At 38.9% G+C, this 21,318-nt stretch overlaps 2 protein-coding genes across 2 annotated transcripts in view; one reads left to right on the forward strand and one right to left on the reverse strand.

Annotated features, from left to right (window-relative positions):
* The window catches only part of KIF20B (kinesin family member 20B), a gene marked incomplete at its 5' end in the record, with an annotated part of 40,790 nt that extends 29,059 nt beyond the window's left edge, over nt 1–11,731 (reverse strand). The window contains 11 exons of the mRNA XM_082486355.1: nt 279–441; nt 2,252–2,398; nt 2,891–2,962; nt 3,413–3,524; nt 4,993–5,184; nt 5,863–5,911; nt 8,007–8,191; nt 10,402–10,540; nt 10,736–10,852; nt 10,995–11,081; nt 11,576–11,731. Of these exons, the coding sequence (XP_082342481.1) occupies nt 279–441; nt 2,252–2,398; nt 2,891–2,962; nt 3,413–3,524; nt 4,993–5,184; nt 5,863–5,911; nt 8,007–8,191; nt 10,402–10,540; nt 10,736–10,852; nt 10,995–11,081; nt 11,576–11,731 (1,419 nt within the window). The remainder of the gene's footprint in view (nt 1–278; nt 442–2,251; nt 2,399–2,890; nt 2,963–3,412; nt 3,525–4,992; nt 5,185–5,862; nt 5,912–8,006; nt 8,192–10,401; nt 10,541–10,735; nt 10,853–10,994; nt 11,082–11,575) is intronic.
* ACTA2 (actin alpha 2, smooth muscle) overlaps nt 1–21,318 on the forward strand; it is a 475,038-nt gene that overhangs the window by 215,476 nt on the left and 238,244 nt on the right. The window lies entirely within an intron of this gene.

The raw sequence follows: 21,318 nt of genomic DNA on the forward strand, positions 1-21,318 counted from the left end.
GTACAGAAAAGTTTATCTAGGTCTCAGGGAATTTCTTCACAATATAGTAAGAATCTTGTTAAGCGGGACTTTTTGTAGGAATCATGGATTTTCAGAAGGACATGCTCCCACCCCCACACTCCAAAGCCTTTTTAAAAGCTTTACAAGGAAATAAAGCCTGACTAGGAGTATTTAGAAAACACGATTGTTACGAGAAGAAAAACCCAGTAACTAAATTCATATTCTTAGAAGTGAGAGTCATAAGTACTGATCAACAAGATAAACTACAGCATACTTACTTTTTGTGCAATGGCCGAGAACTTTAGCACATTGAGTGTTTCATCATATGCTGAAGCACATTGGCTTATGTTTACTATCATGTATACCCTCCCCTTTCCACTGAAGAATGCTTGAAGGAAATGAGTTAACTTACTTTCCCGAAAGGGTATGTGCTGTTGCAACCTTTAACGACAAAAAGAACAGATAACCAGAAGTTTAATAATTTACAGTGAGTGCAAGAGCTATCCAACCTGAAGACTTAAATATTTATAAAAGCAGTAGTCTTTAAATCAATTAAAACTGTTTTGGATGAGATACAGCTGTTTCTGAAGAGATTGTATGGCTGTTGCAACTGCTGCTTTATCCATCATCTCCAATAGGCCATTGCAATACAGTCAACAGGAGCACTTAAACCAAAAGCATGTTCAACATCTAGGCTAGGGTAGGTCACACACCCTCACGCTATACCCTACCTCTCTCTTTTCCTTTCCGCACTCATAAAAAGGACACATCTAGTTCTAGGCATGCAGTATCCAACATTATCAGAGATCTCTCTCACTCAGTATCCTGCCTCTGAGAATGGAATGGAACTCTCTAGGCAGAAAAATGAATATACACCAAACATATGGAGATACTTTTCAGACCTTTTTTCCTAATGTCTCAGCAGTTTGGCATTTCCTAAACCAGTTGCGCCCTTGAATTTAACAGCTTGTGTAGTTTTTGATGCTTATAGGAAATTTTATGAGAGTTCCTAAAACATGACTAAACACACACTTGCCACCAAATAACTTGCCTGCATCTTGGACACGTGACAGCTACCTCTGTTACATGAATAGTGCTACAGAACTCAGCAAGATAGCAACAGTCCTGCCAGAATACATATACAGCTCATGAGCAGCTTTGCTGCAAGACTGATAAACAAGAACCATTAAGAAAGTTACTGCTTCCTATTCAACTTGCAATGGGCATCTATTAACACTTTAAGAAGTTATGTTTCAGAACATTTCTTCCATATTGTTAAAATTCCAAGTTATTAGGATCAGAAAAAGACATTCTGAATACACTAACAGCCCTCTAAGCAGCTGCTAGTTTTAGTGCATCCTTCCTGTCTGGTAAGAACAGGAAGATAAGAAAAACCGTAAATTCACAGAATGTAGGGTTAATCAGAAACACATGCTAGCAAAGCTTTTTCATCTTAAAGTGCAATAGACTGAATAGCCTGTCAAGAACAGTGTTATGGGGTAAGTGAATTTGGCAAAGCACATTCGGGCATATCAATTAGCAGACAGAGTTCATATAACTTCTGAGACAGAAGCAGATCTTCAAATGAGAACCTGTGAAGAAAGCAGTTCCTAGATGGTTACGTCCAGCTGTGACCACATATCGTACTGCTTTTTGAGCAGCTAACACTTTCTATTATTTTACTCTTATTTTGATCCCCAAGTTGGGGCATAAATAGCAGTAAGGCTTTCTTTTGCCTGTATATGGTTAGCTAGGTCAGGAGAGCAAAGTAGCATCAAGATTTTGACAAAATTTGTCTGTTTTGTCTAAGAGGGCACAGTTATAACAGCACTGCAATAGCCTGCTGATGAAAAATGTTACACTAGAAGTATGTAGAAAACGTATGTTAGTTCGGAGGAGTAATAAAAGGCTGAAAAACTGACTCTTAACTACAATACTAGTGAAAAGGGGGGTTTAAACTTATTCCAAAGTTCGTTTGATAAGCCAAGCTCAGAAGAAGAAAGTTAAATTGCTAAAGTCTACCACAGCATGTTTAAAGGATATTTGAATGATTTAATTAGAGATCAAAACAGGGCAAGTATAAGATAAATTTAGTATATCAACAAGACTTTGCAGTATAGACTTTACAAGTCTATGCATCTTTTCCACCAAAAACCCCGTGTTAGCATTGTATATCTTAAACAATAGCTTTTAGACATTGTAGGCAACACCTCAAAACCACAACCACTTTGCAATTCGTAAAAGGACTTACTTTGACTGTTGACAGTTCTTGAGTGCACTAATACACTTGCCTAGAATCAGGAGAGAGGTGTTTATATTTCCACTCTCTTTCAATCTATCACCTTCATTGTGGGTCTTGGTACATCTTTCTGAACCAGCAAGATCACACATTGACAATCTGAAAGCAGATAAGGAAAACTCACTTTATTTACCTTAGAATATGCAGGAATTATTCACTTTTAAAACACATCACTTTTCTTAGAGGAAGAATTTCTTGGTTTTCATCTGCATCAACTCTTCCATCTTTTTCAACGTTGCTTCCCCATCAAATTTCACACTACTTCCTGCCAAACCCTTTCCCAACACATTTCCTATTTCACCCCTCGCCTTCCATCACCTTCCTTCTGAGGACTTAAGTGAGTTCCTGATTATAGCAGGATCACAGAACCTTGGGGTGAACAGACGAGATAAGATATAGAACAGCATTGCAACACGATGGCTTGAGGGAGTGGGCAAGTGCTGCATGAGTGGAGGAAGTGGGGAAACCACCATACATGCATGAGGCTCTACCAGGGAGCTCTGGTTGTGTGGTGCAGTAGCAGCACACCAATATGGAAGATAATTGACAACTTCATCACAAAGGAAGAGGGGGATCGTGCTCTGAACTTACTCATTGACTCGAGTCACTCGTGGTGCTCCTGAATCTTCAATTTTTAGTATTTTAACTGTGAATATGCTGTGACTAAAAGGAGAAGTTTAAATTAGCAGAGAACTGACAAATTAGACCAATACCTTCAAAATATTTTTAGCATCCACAACATCCACTCAAAACACTGTTGAATCTGTCAACATATCTGAGCATACACTGTGTCAGATGCAAAAACTCTTGAAGATATTTACGTAGCACTTAATTTGCTTTTTCCTCAGACATTTATATGGAATAAAGCCAAGTGCTTTTGCTCAACAAGAGTATTTGATAAAACGCTGTTACCTTTTCTATGTCTTACCGAAGGATTGAATCCTTTTGGCTTAAAGCATTGGGTCACATACTGCTAAAGAAGGCCAAATTGAAACCTAGATATCTAGACCTTGTTAAAGCTTCTTCCCCTCCAAAAAGCCACAAGCCATATTTTAATTTCTCCTTCTTCCCACACACCATCCAATGCCCAATGTTATTCAAGATGTTTCTCACCTTCTGCTGGAGCAAGTATTTAGTTTTGTGCTGGCAATACTCTGGTTTCTCAGCCCCAGTTTTAGAAGTCTAAAAGCTTCTTTAGCATCAGAAATCTGAACCCACTGCAGATCTTCAGGAGAAACAAACATGATATTCTTGTAAATATCATAAAAAAGAAAGCTGGAAGTACGGGATAATGTATGCACACCAAGAATAATATATTTACTTGAGACATACAAACATTTTCCTAAGCCTGCTTCAGACAGAAGCTATATGATGACAAATACGATCAAGATTCCTCCTTCCATGGGAAAGAAAGGACAAGTACATCAAAATTTCATCCTATTAAGACACTAAAATATGTTCCATCCAAATTAAGTGAGCAACCTTAGCCTGAGCATTGAAAACCCAGAAGGTAAAGCCTAGTAGGAGTATGAAAGCCCTATATTTGTATTCATTAAGGCAGAGTTTTACCTAACAGCCTCTATGTTTTAGCTGAATTAAAAAAAAATCATCTGAATATCTTTCAGAGACATCAACTGAAATACAGCAGTGAATTTTGTCTGCATTATGATGACTGCATATCATCTCAATATGTGCTACAGTAAATACTACAACCCTACTAATAGAACTTATAATATGAATAATATGAAACTAGAGGTTAACAGAATTGTCTGAGTAAAAATACCAACTGTGACCAAGGAAAAAAAAAAAAAAAAAAAAAAAGAGAAAATCATTAACTATTTTTCCCTCAATAACATCACAAACAACCTTACCCTTCAAGCTTTATAGGAAAAGATTATGCTGAAGCATAGCTCAAAGCAGATTATTTCCTACTTCACACATTTTCTAGTCTTTAAAGAAATGAAGGAGTTGGGTTTATTGTCCAATTCAGTTTTTTGAATCTAATAGTTTGGCATATGCAAGATAAAAGCAGCAGGCAAAAGCCCTACAACAAAGCCTTTAACCTAAAACCAGTGTCCTGATTGTCCAAAGAATCTGTAACAAATCAAACAGGTTTCAAACCCTATTTTTTCCATGGTCAGAAACAAACATTGAACATTGAGTTCTGTTAACTCCCCGCCCCCCAAGCCAAAACAAATTACATCACAGGTTTGATTAAACTGGAGTACTGCAAAATAATTTGTAGTCAGACTGAACTTTCTCACATGTTCTCTGAAGTCTATTTCTCTACAGAAAATAAAAAAAAAAAAAAAAAACCACACACACACACACCAGTGTGCTGAATCAGTTGTAGCTACAGTTAAGAACTTCTGGAGTATTTTAAGAAAATGGAAAAACCCAAACCACTAACAAGTTTGTAAATTGCTGTCAATTTCTCCCATTTCAAAGAAATATCAAGGCAGTGGAGTCCATGCAGGCTTTTAAGAGGTACCATCAAGAATAAAGAGACAACACTATTAAAGGTACAGTTACTTCTATCCATGCAGATTCTTGCCTTTCATACTCAAGGTAGACATTTCTAGTGCCACAGTGAATGCAGTTAGGAGATTTCTAATCTAGAAAGAAACATTATTACAGGAAGACTGATTTTTTTCAAGTTACACATTTGGCAATTTGCAATGTATTCTAATCACCTTTTACATAAGAACATCCCTTGATGTCTTGAGCAAGGCGTAGTGTTTTTCTTTTCTTGTCATTCGATACAGGAATCAGTAGATCATAGAAACATTCATTGTAAATCTCAAAGAATGAAACCCAAACGGAAAACTTCACATAGTTTTTTGCAGTTGTGCTAGATTGTTCTGAGTCTGAGAGTTCTTCCAAACCTGCCAAGTACAAAATATTACAAGTCAATATAGGCCTAGAAATGTGAATTTCACTTAAGAAAATTAGTAAGTGAAAGTTGATATAAGAACAGCCTTCTAAAAAAAGACTTACCCGAGACAAAAATTCATTGACCATTTCCCCCCCTTTAAGTATCGGGAAGTCACATGCATACCCTACATATTTGCAAGGGACACCTACTGTACTACTTCCTTTACCACTTGCAAATTCTATCCAACACATACAGCTTGGTTGGAATTATTCAAGTCTCTTCAATATCTTTAGAAGACAGAGAATTAAACTGACAGATACTGGGTTTGCTCTAAAAAGTCAGAATGAAATGTATTTAGGTAGCTTTTAAATACTAGAATTAGGTTTATCTAATTACATACAGGTACTCTAAAAGTCTGTATCCTCTAAAAGGACGCCACTAGGCCCCAAAGCATTAGTACTACTACTTTTCCTTGCTGTAGTTTTATCTCATTTAATGCCTGTTTAGGTATTCTTCTAACCATTTTATCCTTGTGTTTTCTGCCCAGTAACTTGCTCACTATCCAATTCACAAGCACATAAGAGTGCCCGGTAGTCATGTTAATAATAACATAGGCCAGAAATTAATTATTGACCTTAAGAAAGCTTCTTTGCCAGCTTTAATTGCAATTATTTAATATAAAACATACCCTTAGAATCAACTGGTACTTTGGTGTTAGTGCTTTTTTGATGTTCTACCTACAAAAGAGAACAGAGACTTTAAGATATATTGTTGACAGTACATCACCAGTACACCACCAGTTACTTTTGTATCAATTCTATTGTCCTACTAGACAGAAATACAGCCTAGTTGCAATATGCCAATACAAAGATTCTGGGTACACATCATGCCTAGGCTCAATCCACCTGTACACTCTAATTGAAAGGGTTGTTCTTATGTTAATACTCATTCCTGACACTTCCCTTACATCAGGCCCTATTACAGTATATGGCATTTCAGCTGGCTGACACAGAAGAAAAATAGTGACAGAAAAATAGAGGTCAGAGCCTGCCATAGAAACAAGGCAATTTAACAGGATGATTTGCAGGAGTCTAGTTGCAGTTTACATATTATTCTTAACCTGGTGACATCTAGAGTCCTGAAATTTTTTTGTTATTGGTGTTTTGCTAGTACAGGATTCCATATCTTACAGCTTACTAGATCAACCCTCCGGAACAGAGGTAACTGTAGAACAATTGTTCACTTAATTTCTTAAGTGAGCAACATGCTGCTTTGTGATATAGGCTGTAGAAACATTTCACAGTTGAAATAAAGTCTAGGTTTTAGAAAGAGAAGAAAAATTTTCTTCTGCAAAGCTCTTGAAAAAAAAAAAAGTAAAAGAAAACTCTACATCTAAAGCTTATGAGGTTCATACACATACAATCTGTTCCCAGTCTTGGTTGGTTGGGCTTCTTATGCACAGAATTGCCAGGAAGTACACGTTATCTACCAAAACCAGTGTGCTTGAGAGAAGAAACAGGGGATTTAACAAAAAAAACCCACGCACACACCACCAAAACCCCACACAAAATACACCACATATGGTTTGGGTGGTTTGGGGTTTTTGTTTGTTTTGATGTTTTGTCAAGAGTATATTTCATATAAAGCTGAGATTCCATAAAGTGATACCTGAAATAGTTAAATATTTATATAATCAAAACTTTTAGGTTTAAGTTTTACACATACAAAACACCCACCCAAACCTGTCTCTGTTGAAGGAGATGCAAACTTTGCCACCAAATTTATAAGCTGAAGTATTTTTCTTCTAACCACAGTTTTAGAAATTGGAGAGGACATATATGTGTATCCACACACACACGATGGATTTTTCTGAAATCCTTAAAGACTGCTAAAGCTAGATTTAACATATGCCTGTACTTTTGAAGTGAAGTCTTGAAGAATTTTACTGCCATCTACCTTCCACACTGGAGAAATCCAGTTAGTTAACAGAGATAAAAATCAAGGTAACAGATATATTCCACCCCACAACAGCCAGAATGCCCCATTATAACCTAGCATACTGCCAGGGAGAGGCTTAATTCTATTCATTAAAAATAAATAAGTACAGTAATCCCTTTCTAGTCCTAATTCCTAGCATATGCTCAGGGTTTTTTTGTATTATTTCATTCATTTCAGAATTAAAGACACCAAGAAAAAGGTATGCTTATACAAAATAAAAATTGCTCTTAACTGCAATTGGACTAAACAGCTTTAGAATTACAGTCAACTCATAAAACTTAAGCGTATTTCTGGACTGCTCAACAGTAATCTATTTAAGAATGAAGTCCAGCAGAATCCCATTTTAATTCAAATCTTTAGAAGTCCACTGGCTTTATAGCTCTGCTGTTTCAGAGATATCTGTGCTTCCTCTGAGGACATTTGCCAAACTGGAAAAGTGAAACAACCTCAAAATCATTAATTTATTTCGAGTATCCTAAGAGACAGTAAATTGTTTAAAGGAGCAAACCTACTAGTGTCCCCACAGATGGGGTGACTATTTGCATTCAGTCCTTAAGCACCAGTAACCCCAGACAATAAATTATTGGGTGCCCAAGCTACAGGGGAGGAAAAAAAGCTTTGTGTTTATATCCTATCAAATATTCAGCCACAAGACAGATATCCACAGTACAAAAGGGTTCAGCGGCTCTATTGCTCACTTTACTGCTAATCTGAATAGATGGCTGACAGCAAATGGCCACATCCATGCTTAAATACAGATAGTCTCTTCTCATTGAAGACTGAGCTACCTAAAGATGTGTGTGCTCATCAATATAGAAAGAAGCACTACTCTACCTCTTTTGTTAAGCGAAGTATTGAATTTTTAATAGCAGTTTCTTCTCTCACTTGGTCTTTAGTCAGCTTTATATAATCTCTACACCGATGGGGTTTGAGATCCATTGCTGTGTATAACTTTCCTTGAATACTTTTAAACAACATATCCATAGTCCTTGGCAGAATACCAACATCATCCTCTGTCCCTGTAAGCAACATACAAAAGAAAGATCCTTATTACTACTGTGAACAACACACAGATAAATTAAGACAGAAAGATAATCTCAAGGTATACATGAGGAATTTGGAAGCCACTTACAGCACAAAGCAGTGGGTTTTTTTGTATTCTCAAGGTAAGAGAAATGTCATTAGAGTGTTTTGAAGAGTATTTGGCTTTCAGCAATAGCTCAGCTCATGCTCTACTCCTTAGACAGTAAGGGACATAACATAAATCAAAAACAATTGGGGTATTCTGCATAAGCTTGGCCTTAAAGAAAAAAGAAAAGCACCAAAACACAACCAACAGACATTTAATAGAGATTTGCAGTTTTTCAATTGTATTTCATAGGCTGCCTTCACGCTCTCTCTCTCGGAAGTAATCTTGAAATATAACTGATGACTGATCTCTCAGCTGCAGTGCTGTACTAATTCTACAGACCCTACAAAAAAAAAGTTCTAGAAGCCTTGTGAAGACTCACTCCTTCCCCTGTCCCAGACCCTTTTCTCAGAGTGTACTACTTTTGCACCTGAAAGGCAAAAATAGGTCAAATAAAAGCCTCAGTTCACACTTGATCTTCTTGAATCCAGATGCAAGTTTAAAAAGGGTTCACTTAACTTCTATTTCTAAACCAGAGAGAAGAAGGGGAGACGGAAAAGTGGAAGAGAAACTACTGTCCTGTCTCAGACTCTGACAGCATCATCTTCCAGCCTCTAATAATTTCTCCTGCTCCTGAGACAGGTGGACTTTTACCACTTACAGCACTAGCTGTGTCACCCGTGTCAGAAGCTATGTAAAATATGGTTGGCACTCAAACACCAAGCTAGTAACCAAATAACACATTAAGTTAGAGTACTGATGCATTACATCTGTTTCTCCTCACCTCCTCTCTAACAGTTTTTTCTTTATTGTGATGCCACTTGTAATTCAACTTAACATGAACAAAGTAACAGTCACTGCTGAACAATAAACAGTCCTGAAGAACTGCTTCACCTTGAATTTCTCAGCCTGTATTCAGTCAATGGCAAAAGTAATGCCAGAGAGGAAAGGCTATATTGACAACACTGGGGATAACAGAAGAGGAAATCATAGCACTCAGTAGGCACCACTCTGGCCTGCCAATTCTTATCACAAATTGATGTTTTAGGACTAAAACTATAATACCATGGAAAAGTCTCCAGAGTCTGAAAAGATGCAAATCAAAAACTCTTGAAAAACTATACAATATACCCCAAACCAGTCAAGCATGGGGGACTGTACACTTCAGGAATTTGGGGGTTTGTTATTTACCTATTATTTATTAAGACAGGAAAGAGCATACCATTATTGCCTCAGATTAATGATAAAAGAGAGTACTAGCAGTAGTCTTTAGTTATAATCCACCTAACAGAAGATCACTTAGAGGACAATGTCACTTCAATAAAGTTCAATTGCATATGGCAAACCTTATTGTCCTTCTACTATTTCTGTGTAGAAAATAAGCAGTAGAGCATCTAGAACTACCATGTCATTATAGGAAAAACTGTTTCCATCAACTCATTTATTAAAATACTTTGAAAAATAATTAAAGAATGACATCATCTGACCAGACAGGATATTGAGCTTTAACAGCACAGAAAGAGTGCACCAGGAGACAAGGTTTCCTAGGATATTATTAAGCTCAGAAACCTGAGACAAGGCAGAAATACTTGGAAGTAATCAAACATTTCAAAACATTTATTCTCTGCCTATAATAATTGAAACAGACTCAAATACTATGCCTTATTTCAAGACAGTGCATATAAGATGCAGGTGACCTTTATAATAATATTAAAAGGCAAGAAAACACTAGTCTGGTGTAGAGTGACTTACACTTTTTCACATCTTGATATATAGAAGATGTATTTTCCTAACTTCCCCCCCTCTCCCTGAGATTCTAGGTACTTGGAAGAAAAAAGAAAAGTCACACAAATCTAGTTGAAATTATTACAGCCTTACAAAGCAACATCGCTATATGTTTATGTGAACTCTAGCAGTGACTCTGTTGGCAGTTTAGGGACAGTTGTTATGGAAGGAGACTTTCAAAGGCTATTTATTAATATTCAAGAGAAGCTAGAGTATATGACCTATACAGTTACAATATTTCTGCCAGACGTAATCCTCACTTTAAAAAAAAAAGTAAGTGAAGTTCATTCAACGAGAACACATTTCTACTTATACCTTGGAATGTGTAGGTTTTCCCAGCATTTGTAACGCCGTATGTAAAAATAAGACGATTATATCCGTCTAAGAAATCTTGCACTGGTTGCCTCATGGTACCTTCAAAGAATTCTTCTTGAGTTGTTTCAGGTCCAAACACCTGAGTATTACCAAGAAACATCTTTATTTTGTTTAAGCAATCATTATAGACTTTTCAAGAATCTTCTAAATTCTATGTTTATAGTCTTTAAGACTATTGACAGCTTAAAAATATCACTTAATAGCAAGCAAACCAGATGAGTTAAACAACTTTTTCCAGGAATAAATTAAAAGCTTTTCAACACAATTCATTTACTTGTGAAAAAGTAAACTTCTGCATCATCTGTCCAGCAGTTTTTTCACTTAGTCGACTCAAAGATGTTTTGGGGGGCTTCAGTATGATGCTTGCTGAATCTTCAAGTGAAATACAGCCCTGTTAAAAGCAAACACAAGCAATGCAGGCATGAAGAGTATAGAGAGCTCAGCTTATAGGAAAAAAAAAAAACCCACACAAAAGAAACCCCAACCAATACACCATACATTTAAAATATTTTTAAACTAAATAAATTTCACACCTGCAACTCATTTTCTCTTTCCAACGGTGTAAATGGCCTAACACGCAGGCAAACTTGTATGTGTCCCTTAGGCTCCAAACTGCTCCTCTTAAAAAGAAAATAAATTAAGAAAGTGAGAAATTTGACTAGATTCTTTGTTTGATAACTAGCTGGTTAAGGCAGTTTTATTTTCATCAGGCTATTTTGAACAGACTTATTTGATGACATGGGAAGCAGAAGTAATTCGCTACATCAGTTTTTACAAGTGCTTAGGTCCCTGGAGGAGTTCTCTGTGATAACTTAGAGTTAATAATCTTGCAGCACATATACATACACATTCAGGCCAACTAGAGATCAAGAATGAAACCCACAAAAAAACATTCAATGATTAAGCTGCTCTGAACTGGCAATTAGCCTCATTCACAAAAAACTGATGCACTCAATAAGGTATCAACTTAATCTAATCCTATGTATCTCCTCCAAATTAAAAACATAAAGATGCTTTTCATTGTCTCTGCAAAATCCTGATTGTTCTTACCAATGAAAGGACTAATCTTATTTAAAGAAAAATCCAAACAACGCAAACATTTAATCTTTCTTACCTGGCTTGTGTCTGAGTTTGAAGAAATCAAAGAAAATTCAGCAGAGAGATCTGCTCTGATATCTTCCACACTTACTGGTCCTATTCTTTGAGGCAGCTCAGCACTAGTAATATAGGATAGTCTGGAAAATTTCTCATTATCCGAGGTCGGTTCCATCCTGCAAGATAAAACTATTTTTTGCTCTCTGATCACATAATGTAAGTCTTCCAAGGTCCTTTAGAAGATAATTCAATTTGAGACTAGTAGCTGGAATTTCTTTAAGTGGAAAGCTTTCTTCATCTTATTCAGAATAGCAAGCTTCTGACAGCTGGGGAGAGGGTCTGCAGAGAGGTTTGCCTCATGATGAAACAAGACCAGCCATTCTTCTTCCAATAAAAAACAACTGTTTACACATATACCACAATGCTGCTAAAAAATAATCTGTCTGACAAGTTAGTTATAAAAAAAAAAAAAGAAAACCACACAAAACCATAAACATATTGTTCCACAGCCACTTCTCCATCATCCCATTATAGTGTGCACTTAGAATAAAAGCTCATTGCAAGAGTCACCTAAACTTCATGGTTAATCTCTGCAGAACCTGATAAACAATCGGCATTATGAAGATAACACAAGGTAGCTTAAGACAAGACAGAGTTCAGAAACATTCCAAAGACTAACAGATCATTTTAGCTGTTAAAAGGACACTAGAAAATGAGAAGACCTCATGCCAGAGTACAAGTTAAAAGTATTGCTTTTTAGTCATTTTGCAGATCAGCAATTTGTTTATTAATCCATACTTAATGTTTTTTGTGCATCTCAAAATCTAGGCAGTGAAAATTTGCTATCAAAAGTGAAAGTAAATTGATTCAGTGTTGATAACCTTTAAAAAGTGCATTTTATTTTAAAATATTAGTATATTTTGTCCGTGCTTTTCTATTGCTTTTTCCTATGGTATTACAGATAGGACTTGGCAGTTTTTGTTACTGATCAAGTTTAAAATACCTCATCGGGCAATTACTCATAGACTACAGCAGCAAGCATTCTAGTAATTAGACACCTAGCACATGGCCTCCTACAGTTTTGAAGCTTTGGGACACAATGATTCAAGGTCTTCTATTTAACACTACATTCCTGTGTCTATGCTACAGCAATGCATAGCATTAACAGCAATAACACAGCATTCATTAAAACAGTGGACAGACCAGAGCTAGTTCAAAGCCCCTTTGCTCAGGAAGAGCATTCCTATTAAGCAGTCACAACATTTTTGTTCCTCCAGTGTAAAACCTGAAACTTGTCTGCACTTTTATGTCAAAACACTTAACAGCTCAGTCTTCCTATCTAGCCTGTAAAAGGCAGATACAGAACTCGTGAAGCTAGACAAATGCCACCAAGCTGCAATTGGGGTAAAGCTACACATAAGATAGGCAGCAAAGTTAGCTTTGTCTCTTCTAATCTGCAGTTTTTATTTTTGTCAGGCAACTGTACGAAACCCAGGAAAAACTTGGCCTGAAATATTATCACAGCTTAAACAAACGCGGTCATGTGAATAAGCTACTACTGGAAAGAAACGTACCTGCGGAGTCACGATGGAGAAGTCTTATTCATCAGCTACACAGTCACACCGCAAAACTCTTATCAGGCCTTGACAGGAAACATAGTTGTTAGATAACTGACATTTTACTTGCTTTAAACATAAGCTTATCTTAAAGTGTGATTTGTCAAGATTATGCTCTCCTTCTGTGTTTTTTTATGTAAGAGACAAAAACCAAATATTGAGGCAGGTATGCAAAGCTGGAACAGAAAGTATTCTTGTAAACTGAACACTCAGACCAGTAAGGTTCAACCACTGACTGCATGCAAAATCCAAGGCACACTGTCCATCTGTCTCCATATTGTGTTATACAATATCTAATTACCTTAGATAATCTGGTGTAAACAACAGGTATATTGCCTGGCTGCAGTCACTAAAAGGTACTTGTATATTGGAATATGTAATCGTAACAACACAGTTTAGAGCTGCAGACACCCTAAGAGAAGGGGATCCAGAGCGGCACACACAGCAAAGCATGGTCAGTACACACACAGTCTGTAGCGCTGGCAGCGCAAGGAAGGGTAGAAGAGGCTCCAAACCACTCAATAAACCTGGCAGTTTATGTAAAACATAAGGCACCAACCCCTACACTTGATTTTTTTAAGAAGAAAGTCTTTCCTCTGCAGCTATCAATCTTTCGCTTCAAGGCTTTACACTATTTCCCCGTTTTTCAGGGACAGAGCCGATGGCTTTGGCGGCATCACGGCCCTGGGCCGGGCAGTACCCACGGCTTGCACGCCCCACAGCAGCGCCGAAAAGCTTTCACGCACCCCGCTCCCCCATGACTTTTCACCCGCCGTAAGACTAATAACCACGACGGCAGCAGGGGGAAGCGAGGGGGAGGCCGCAGCACCGCCCACCACGAAGGCCACTCACGCTGCTACCCAGCTCCACGACCCCCCGGGCCGCAACCACCGCCTCCTTCCCTCCTCAACAGAAAGCCCAGCAGCCCCCCCACGGGCTTACCTGAGAGCTTAGGCGGCGCTGGGCAGGCCCAGCCGCCGAGGTCCGCCGGGTGAAGGCCGCGTCGCTCCCCTCAGCGCCCCTGGCAAACAGTACCACTCAACCGGCACCGCGTAACCGGCACGGCCGCGGCTGCTTTTCAAATCCGACCAATGGGAGTGTGCGGCGCCGCGCGGCCTTCTGGGAGGGCGGGTGGGCAGGCGCTGCCGCCGCGGCGAAAGGCCCGACGGGAAGTGTAGTCTGGGTGGGGGCGATGGGAGTGGGGCCGGGCCGGGCCGGGCCGGGCCGGCCTGGCCTAGCTGGCGGTGGCGGGGGACGTTTCCTCTCAGGTGGCGGCTGAGTTTTGCAATGGGAGCGGGCTGCGAGGGGGTGTTTACTGGGAACTCTGTATTGCACGCACCCAGAGCCGTCAGGGTCTGCCCCCTCAGCGGCAGCAGCGCCTCGACTGCCACGGGAAGGCGCCCTGGCCTCGCCGGGCCTGCCCCGCGGCCTGCCCTCACCGGCCCGCCTCGCCGTCTGCAGCGCCCGGGCTTTGCCTCCCCCAGGTCTGGCAGCAGGATATATGTAAGTTCAAGCTTGTCGATACTCCGGGTGATGACAGTGATGGTGTTTCCACAGGCGTTTTGCGGGCCGAGAGGCATGCTGAGGCTTTGCAGTCTGTATACATAGAAACGGGATAATCACTGTTTGCAGGTAGTGAAAGGGAAGAGGCCAGGTGACCTGCTGAAGCTGCAGGTGCCCTATATCAGAGCAGGGATCGGCAGACTTGGGAAACTCCGGTTTTAAGTTCAGGCTGTGCCTGTTCCTCACTCTGGGTTACAATACTGATGGAGTGATAGCTATGGAAAACACTTAGTAAGGTATCTTTGTTTAAGACCTTCCCCAGGTGGGAATTACTGTTTGGTACCAGGTTTGCACGATAGGAGTTTCATTTCTTAAACAGCAGTGAAAGAAATCCTTTGGCTTTATTTTCAAAACAGTGTTATAATGCCAAACAGATCATCTTCTGGAACTCCAGGTTATGGAAGCGTACAGATTTTGGTAACAAAAATCACCATAAGTTTCTCTTTAGACTTAAACAGGAAATCTTTGAACTTTAATGAGGGCCGGCTGTCTGTTTTAAATTGAAATAAAAGGAAAAGTAACTTGAAAATAGTCAGTAACTACCAAAACCAAATGTTTGTCTTTCATTTGAAGGAAAAAATGCCAGCTAGTGCTAGCAATTCTGTAAAAGAGTAATTCTGCACAGATCCTATATCAGCTGCTTTAGTGAGATTGTGTCTAAGGTTAAATCCCATCTTTCTTTAAACAGAGGCTATGTCATATCAATAAAAGATGTGTACTTGATTTCAGTTTGGATGCAGGCCATGTTGCAAGAGTTGTTCTGTTTTAACAGCAGAAAATGATGCAACCTTGAATTTGAAATTGTTTGCCAAACAAAACTGAAAAGCTCTTGTAGGCATTCTTTAAGACTTAGGCTAACTTTTTAAAAAGTATCTTTAGTTTGTATCCTGAACAGAACAGTGAATTCAAACTACTGAACTAACCTAATGCCAAACCAACCATGTTTTTCATACCAGGAGGGCACCAATAGTGGCTCTCAAAGAAAGGGAAAAATTAGCTCCTGGGAGCAAACCTGAAAGTTCTCTTCCACTTGTTGGAAAGGAAAAATTAATATCTCGGAATATTTTGCAAGGTATAGTCCTAAAAAGGTTGGTGGCTATTTCCTGCAGAAATTTGTTCTTTCTAAGTTGGGTCATAACAAAGCTCATGGTACAAACAATGTTTTGGTTTTGTTTGAATATTACATTTCTGAAACTGTTTTTATAATACTGTACATGCTGCATAATTTAAATTAGTGTCTCAAAGGACTACCAATCAGCATACTAAAAGTGCAGACTAAAACACAATCTAACATGTGCTCCTAGTATCACACAAACCATGATAAAGAAAACATTAGATCAGCATAACCAACCCAGCCTGTTTTGGAGTGGGAGATGATGAAACTCCATCTATGTAAATAACCTTTATGGCTTTCCACCAATATCTTCTCCTTAAAGTGGTTTGTGCAAGGACAGTCAGTTGCAAGAAAAATAACTGCTGCCAAAACTGTTAACTCATTCGCCCCTGAAATTTGATTATTTCTCTTTTCGAATTCTTTATAACTTGTGGAGCAAGCTTGCTGTTCCACAAGGGGCAAAGATTTTTTTTATAAATGACTTGTTAGAACTCTCACCATTACCCTTAGAAACCTATGCTTATTCTATTTGGCATAGGATTCAAAAGTTGTGGATAGTCTACTCGTCTGAGTGATGAGATGATGCCCTCTGAGACAGCATATCTCAGCTAGCTTTTGCATTGCTGTCAGAAGTAATTAGAAATACAGTCTCTAATGTGGTGGACGTGGCCCGGCATCCTTCAGCACATCTGAGCAGCAGCCAAACCAGGACTGGATTCAGTTTCTTTGTACTCAACTCACCTTCTCCAGGGAATTAACAAAGTACTTCAATTTCCCCTCGGCACTCCTGATTCTGCTGTGCTTCCCCGTGCCCTGACAGTGCTTCCTTCCTGACCTGGTTGGAGGCAAAGTCCTTCTGCAGGGTTTGTTTGGAGCCCACTGGCATAGAAAGCTCCCCTTCTGTGTCATGCAGGTGTCTTGGAGGAAAATGGTGTATTGTATTTTCTTCTTGGTAGTCTGCCACATCAGCCCCTTTTCACCCCTATCTTTCAGGACAGTGCTTGACATTTATCTTGTTATTTGCACAGTCCTGTGAATGCATTTCACACTTCTTTTAACTTGAACCTATATAGTGGTACCCTCACTGTCCCACTCCCATCAGTTGCCATCAGGTGATGTTATTTCTAATGCATATACAGCTGATTTTATGAACTCATGACTTCACAGGCTGTTTATTTGCTTATTTTTCTTTAGTAATGTAGGTACGTTTTCGATTATCATCTCTTTTAAGCAATGAGCTACTTCTTCAGTCTCACATTTCCCAGTTCGTTCAATATCATTTTTCTATGGTTGACTTTTGATTCTTTACCTTTTTGCTTCTCTCCTGCTCATCCCTCCTAAAACATCTCCTTTTGATTTTCTGTAAAAGTTGATGTCGTGTTACCTGAAACAGCAAGACTAGCTTTAAGGTCACAAACATAAGAGAAAAATGGCTTGGGTTTGTCAGTCAAATTTTTGTGCTTTAGCCTGCATACATTCAAGCTTTCCCTTGAACCGGGCAGCACAGAGGTGGTCACCTGAAAGCAAACAAATGTTCACGTTGCCATCCTGTGTAAATTGACTGGCACAGCGTTTCTTCCTTCAGAGAGACATGAACAGAGGTCAAATTGATTATGGGAGACAAGGTGAGGTGGCCCAGAGCATAAAGCTTGCAGTAATGTCCAGTTAGCACCACCACAAAGGCCTTCCCAGCCCTGCTCGCCCTGCAACGCTGGTGAAAGCCACCCCGGAGGGGCTGGGTGGTGAAGGGCGGCTGACCAGGGTGTCAGGGCCCTTTCCCCAGGGGGGCAGGGGCTTTCTGCCAGCCCCGCCTGCAAATGCTGTGGCTGTTTTGTGGCTAATTTGGTTAACTGAGTAATTGTGGGATTTCGGGCAGGGTGGGAGTTTCTGGTTTCCGACACTGGAAGGAGCTTGTGCAGATGATTGTGAGGCCGCTCCCTTGAGGTGCTCTGGGAGCATAAAATACAGTCTGGGAAATGAATCATAAACCACTGGCAAACAGGGAGCTTGAGCAGCGTATGTCAGTGTGAGATAGCCAGCCAGGAGCTTTGCAGGAAAGAGGGGATCGCTGATGGGCAGCTGGAGGCAAGCTGTAGCCCCTGGTGCTGGACTTGGGCCCACTTCCCAAGGCCAGGGCTGGCTGCTCCAGCAAGTAAGGTGTTGGGGTTGCCTGTGCTCTGTGGTCATGGTTGTTTAAAAAGCCATTCACTGAGGAGAGGAGGAGCTCACAGCTGGAGACATGGTTGTTAAGAAGGTTTGTTTAAGTACTGCTGTGTGTGTGCTTCTCACAGACACAGTGAGACTACCTGGTCCCATACTAATGCTTTGTGTGATTAATATGTGCTACATGTGCCCAGCATATTGTTTTTAAGTCTTCATAGCTTCATTTGAAAGTCTGTGCACAGCAAACACAGTATTAGTCCTTGAGCAGTAGCTGTATTGTCGTACATAGGAGAAAATTTGAAATATATTTACTGAGATGTATTTTGTTGAGTTTACATAAATCATGATTTAGTCTTTGGAAAGAGAAAAAAGTTATCACTGTTTCTTCCTGCTCCTCCCTCAACCCTCTGGTTATTCCTTCTGTCCCTCTTTGAATTATTGCATAATTCTCTGATGAGCTAAAGAGATCATTTCAGCTGTAACCAGCCTTTTAATCCTGTAATTAAACTAAAACGTTTCAAAATCAATTATTCTGTAATACAATAACATAAATAATCACCATTTTGAAGGTTGGATCTAGGATTTTGAAATCAAAACCTTCTACCTCTCATCAACAGGCTTAAAACATACCTGAAGACATAATTGTGTGTCTTGGATCATTATGCTTGCCAAGTGTATGAGTGTTCTTAGGTTCTCATGTTATTTTAACTTGAACAGCTCTTTAATAAGCATGTGTAATGAAGTACCTCATAATGATAGTGTTCTATACTGGCTCTAGCAACTAAAGCAAGTGAATGGCTTGGATATTCTGAGGAATTAGTAATGCAGTTGTTGGGGTTTTTTTCAGTATTAGTGTGCTGTATATTTTCTCCACCCACCCATCCATAGTAAAATCTTTTGTTACTATGAACAGGAAGCTTTTCAAAGCAGGATCATTAGGGCCTTCTATTAGGGAAGTTGTAATCATGTTTTCCTAATATAGTGGGATTCTTAACCTCACAGGGGCTTAACATCGTCACAGCATAAATTATGATAAAATATGTTTCTTAAATGCTTCTATGATATACCCTACTCATTTGAACATTTGCCAGTTTGGAGTAAAATTTAGTAGGTTCTCAAGATGAATAATGGAGAAATATTTTGTGTATGTTTGTATATATATTTATATGTTTTACTACCAAGGGAAACCAAAGCTTTACTAACTGGTGGGCAAAAACAATCTACTTTTTTTTTTCTTCTGCCTTTTCTAGGGTCTTTCTGTAGTGCTGGCAGCAGATGCTATAAGACCACTAGTGATGACTAAGTATTTTGCTTCTTTATTGCTGAAAGGGACTGAAGCATTTAGACATGAGTCAGCTGATCAGGCCAAACAACATAATATGATATTAGTCAATATAACAGCAAAAGTGACCTCCATTGGACAAAATGGTAAGAACTGTTTTCACATTGTGACACAAGTATTTGTCCTATAAATGTATCAGCTGTTTTGTCTGACTGATTCATAGTCACGTAGCGAATAGTGTAATTAGTTATCAGGTGTTCAAGATACGTGTTGTGAATAGTAAAACAATTGTTTAAAAAATATGCAAAGTTGTTTTTTTTTCTGAAAGTGCATTTAGACAAGAAAAGATGACCACTCTTAAATTGTGTGCTGTCATGTTATTTTTAATATATGTAATATATAACAAATATATAATAAATAACAAATTTGCATAGATGGCTTTTCCATAGAACTGGTTGCTAAATATAGCTTCTGGGGCATTTGTGATGTGCCCCAGAAAATTAATTCCATCCCTGCCAGACTCACTACACCGTCTCACTTCGGGTTGTGATCATGCTGAATCACATCAACCAGGCATTTTTGAGCTACTGGTAATCACATAATTGGAAACCTTCACAGTCAGTCCACAAGCAGGAAAACTGATGGTTGATATTGACTAGGTGTGTAATACTCTTCCCTCCTAGTTAACACTATACTGGTGTCTCAGGACATACCGTTAAAAACGGCTCTAGCTGGAATAATAAATTGAATCATGTTCTGAGAGAAGTCAGTATGAGTTTTGCCACTGTTTTCACATGCCCAGTATATTGCATCTTAGTTTTTCTATGGATTTCAAGTCTTTGTGTCCTTGGACATAAAAATGGAGTAGTATTGTTGATACAGAAGGACAGGTACAGTCCAGGAACATTGGCTACTTCAGAAAATGTTTTTTATTCATGCTGCTTATGTTTCATGAAGTATATTTGAACCATGTTTCCAAATTGTGTTTGGTTCCCTGAAATGCCCCTTCTTTTTCTTTTTTTTTTTAAATTTCTAAACCTGTGCCTAAGTTCTGCAAATATTTGCGTAATGTCTTTTTAGCTCCAAGTCTGGGACTAGGCCTGTTGCCTCTTTATGATGTTAAGTATTTTCTTTGCAGACAGTGTGTTAGCTTGTAACCTTCAGGTTAAGGGCTGGGGATGAATTCCAAATCTTATTAGTAAAACTTTATTTCTCCCCATGTGTTGTTGATTCTTTTTCAATCATCCACAGACCTGTATAAATACCAACATGGGTAACCATAATTTAAAGGTAAAATCTCAGCATTGACTTTCCTAAAATGAAACATATGTTTGAGTTTTATTTCAATTGAGGTTTCAGAAGTTTTATGTCAGTTCCAGGCTGCTTTTGAAAATTCTTCATGGTATAAGAAATTCAAGCTTTAATCCTTAGGATTATTTTTTTGAGAATACTGTCTTTTCTTTTGTAGTTTTACATAAAATACAGGCTGTAAATAGCTGTCTAATTGTCTCAGAACAGGCCCAGAAAATTTTACCAAAGACGTTCCGTTGATAGTTACCTTCTCAACTGTTGCTTTGTGATCTTACTAGAAATTTAACATGATAAATAAATTGGAACAAGAAGTCAATACATACCTAAAATAATGCAATTCTGAAATAAGGAAACTGGCCAAGATACCAAGATATATCTAAATAGCTATCAGATATATAGCCGATAGCTGGAGAAACTGAAAGATTTCCACTAAGGGGTGTGTGTGTATATATATATCTATGTTCTGGGTAGAAGCCAGAAGACTGGACACTTCTGCGTCTCAAAAATATAAGGTGCCTCAAAAAGATGTGGTTCAAGAGCAAGAAGCTTACTGCTCACATAGCATGGGCTAAATCCAAGGAGCAGGATATGTGACAGTGTAGCCATTACAGTATTTCGGTGTAGTATTACTCATCTTTCTGGCTCTAATACCCAGTACAGAGCTTCTTTTACTCTTGGCAAGTGTCAACTGTCTGTCTTGACCTCAGAACCTA

The sequence above is a fragment of the Vanellus vanellus genome (genome assembly GCF_965231255.1).
Source record: "Vanellus vanellus genome assembly, chromosome: 7".
NCBI classification, from domain to species: domain Eukaryota; kingdom Metazoa; phylum Chordata; class Aves; order Charadriiformes; family Charadriidae; genus Vanellus; species Vanellus vanellus.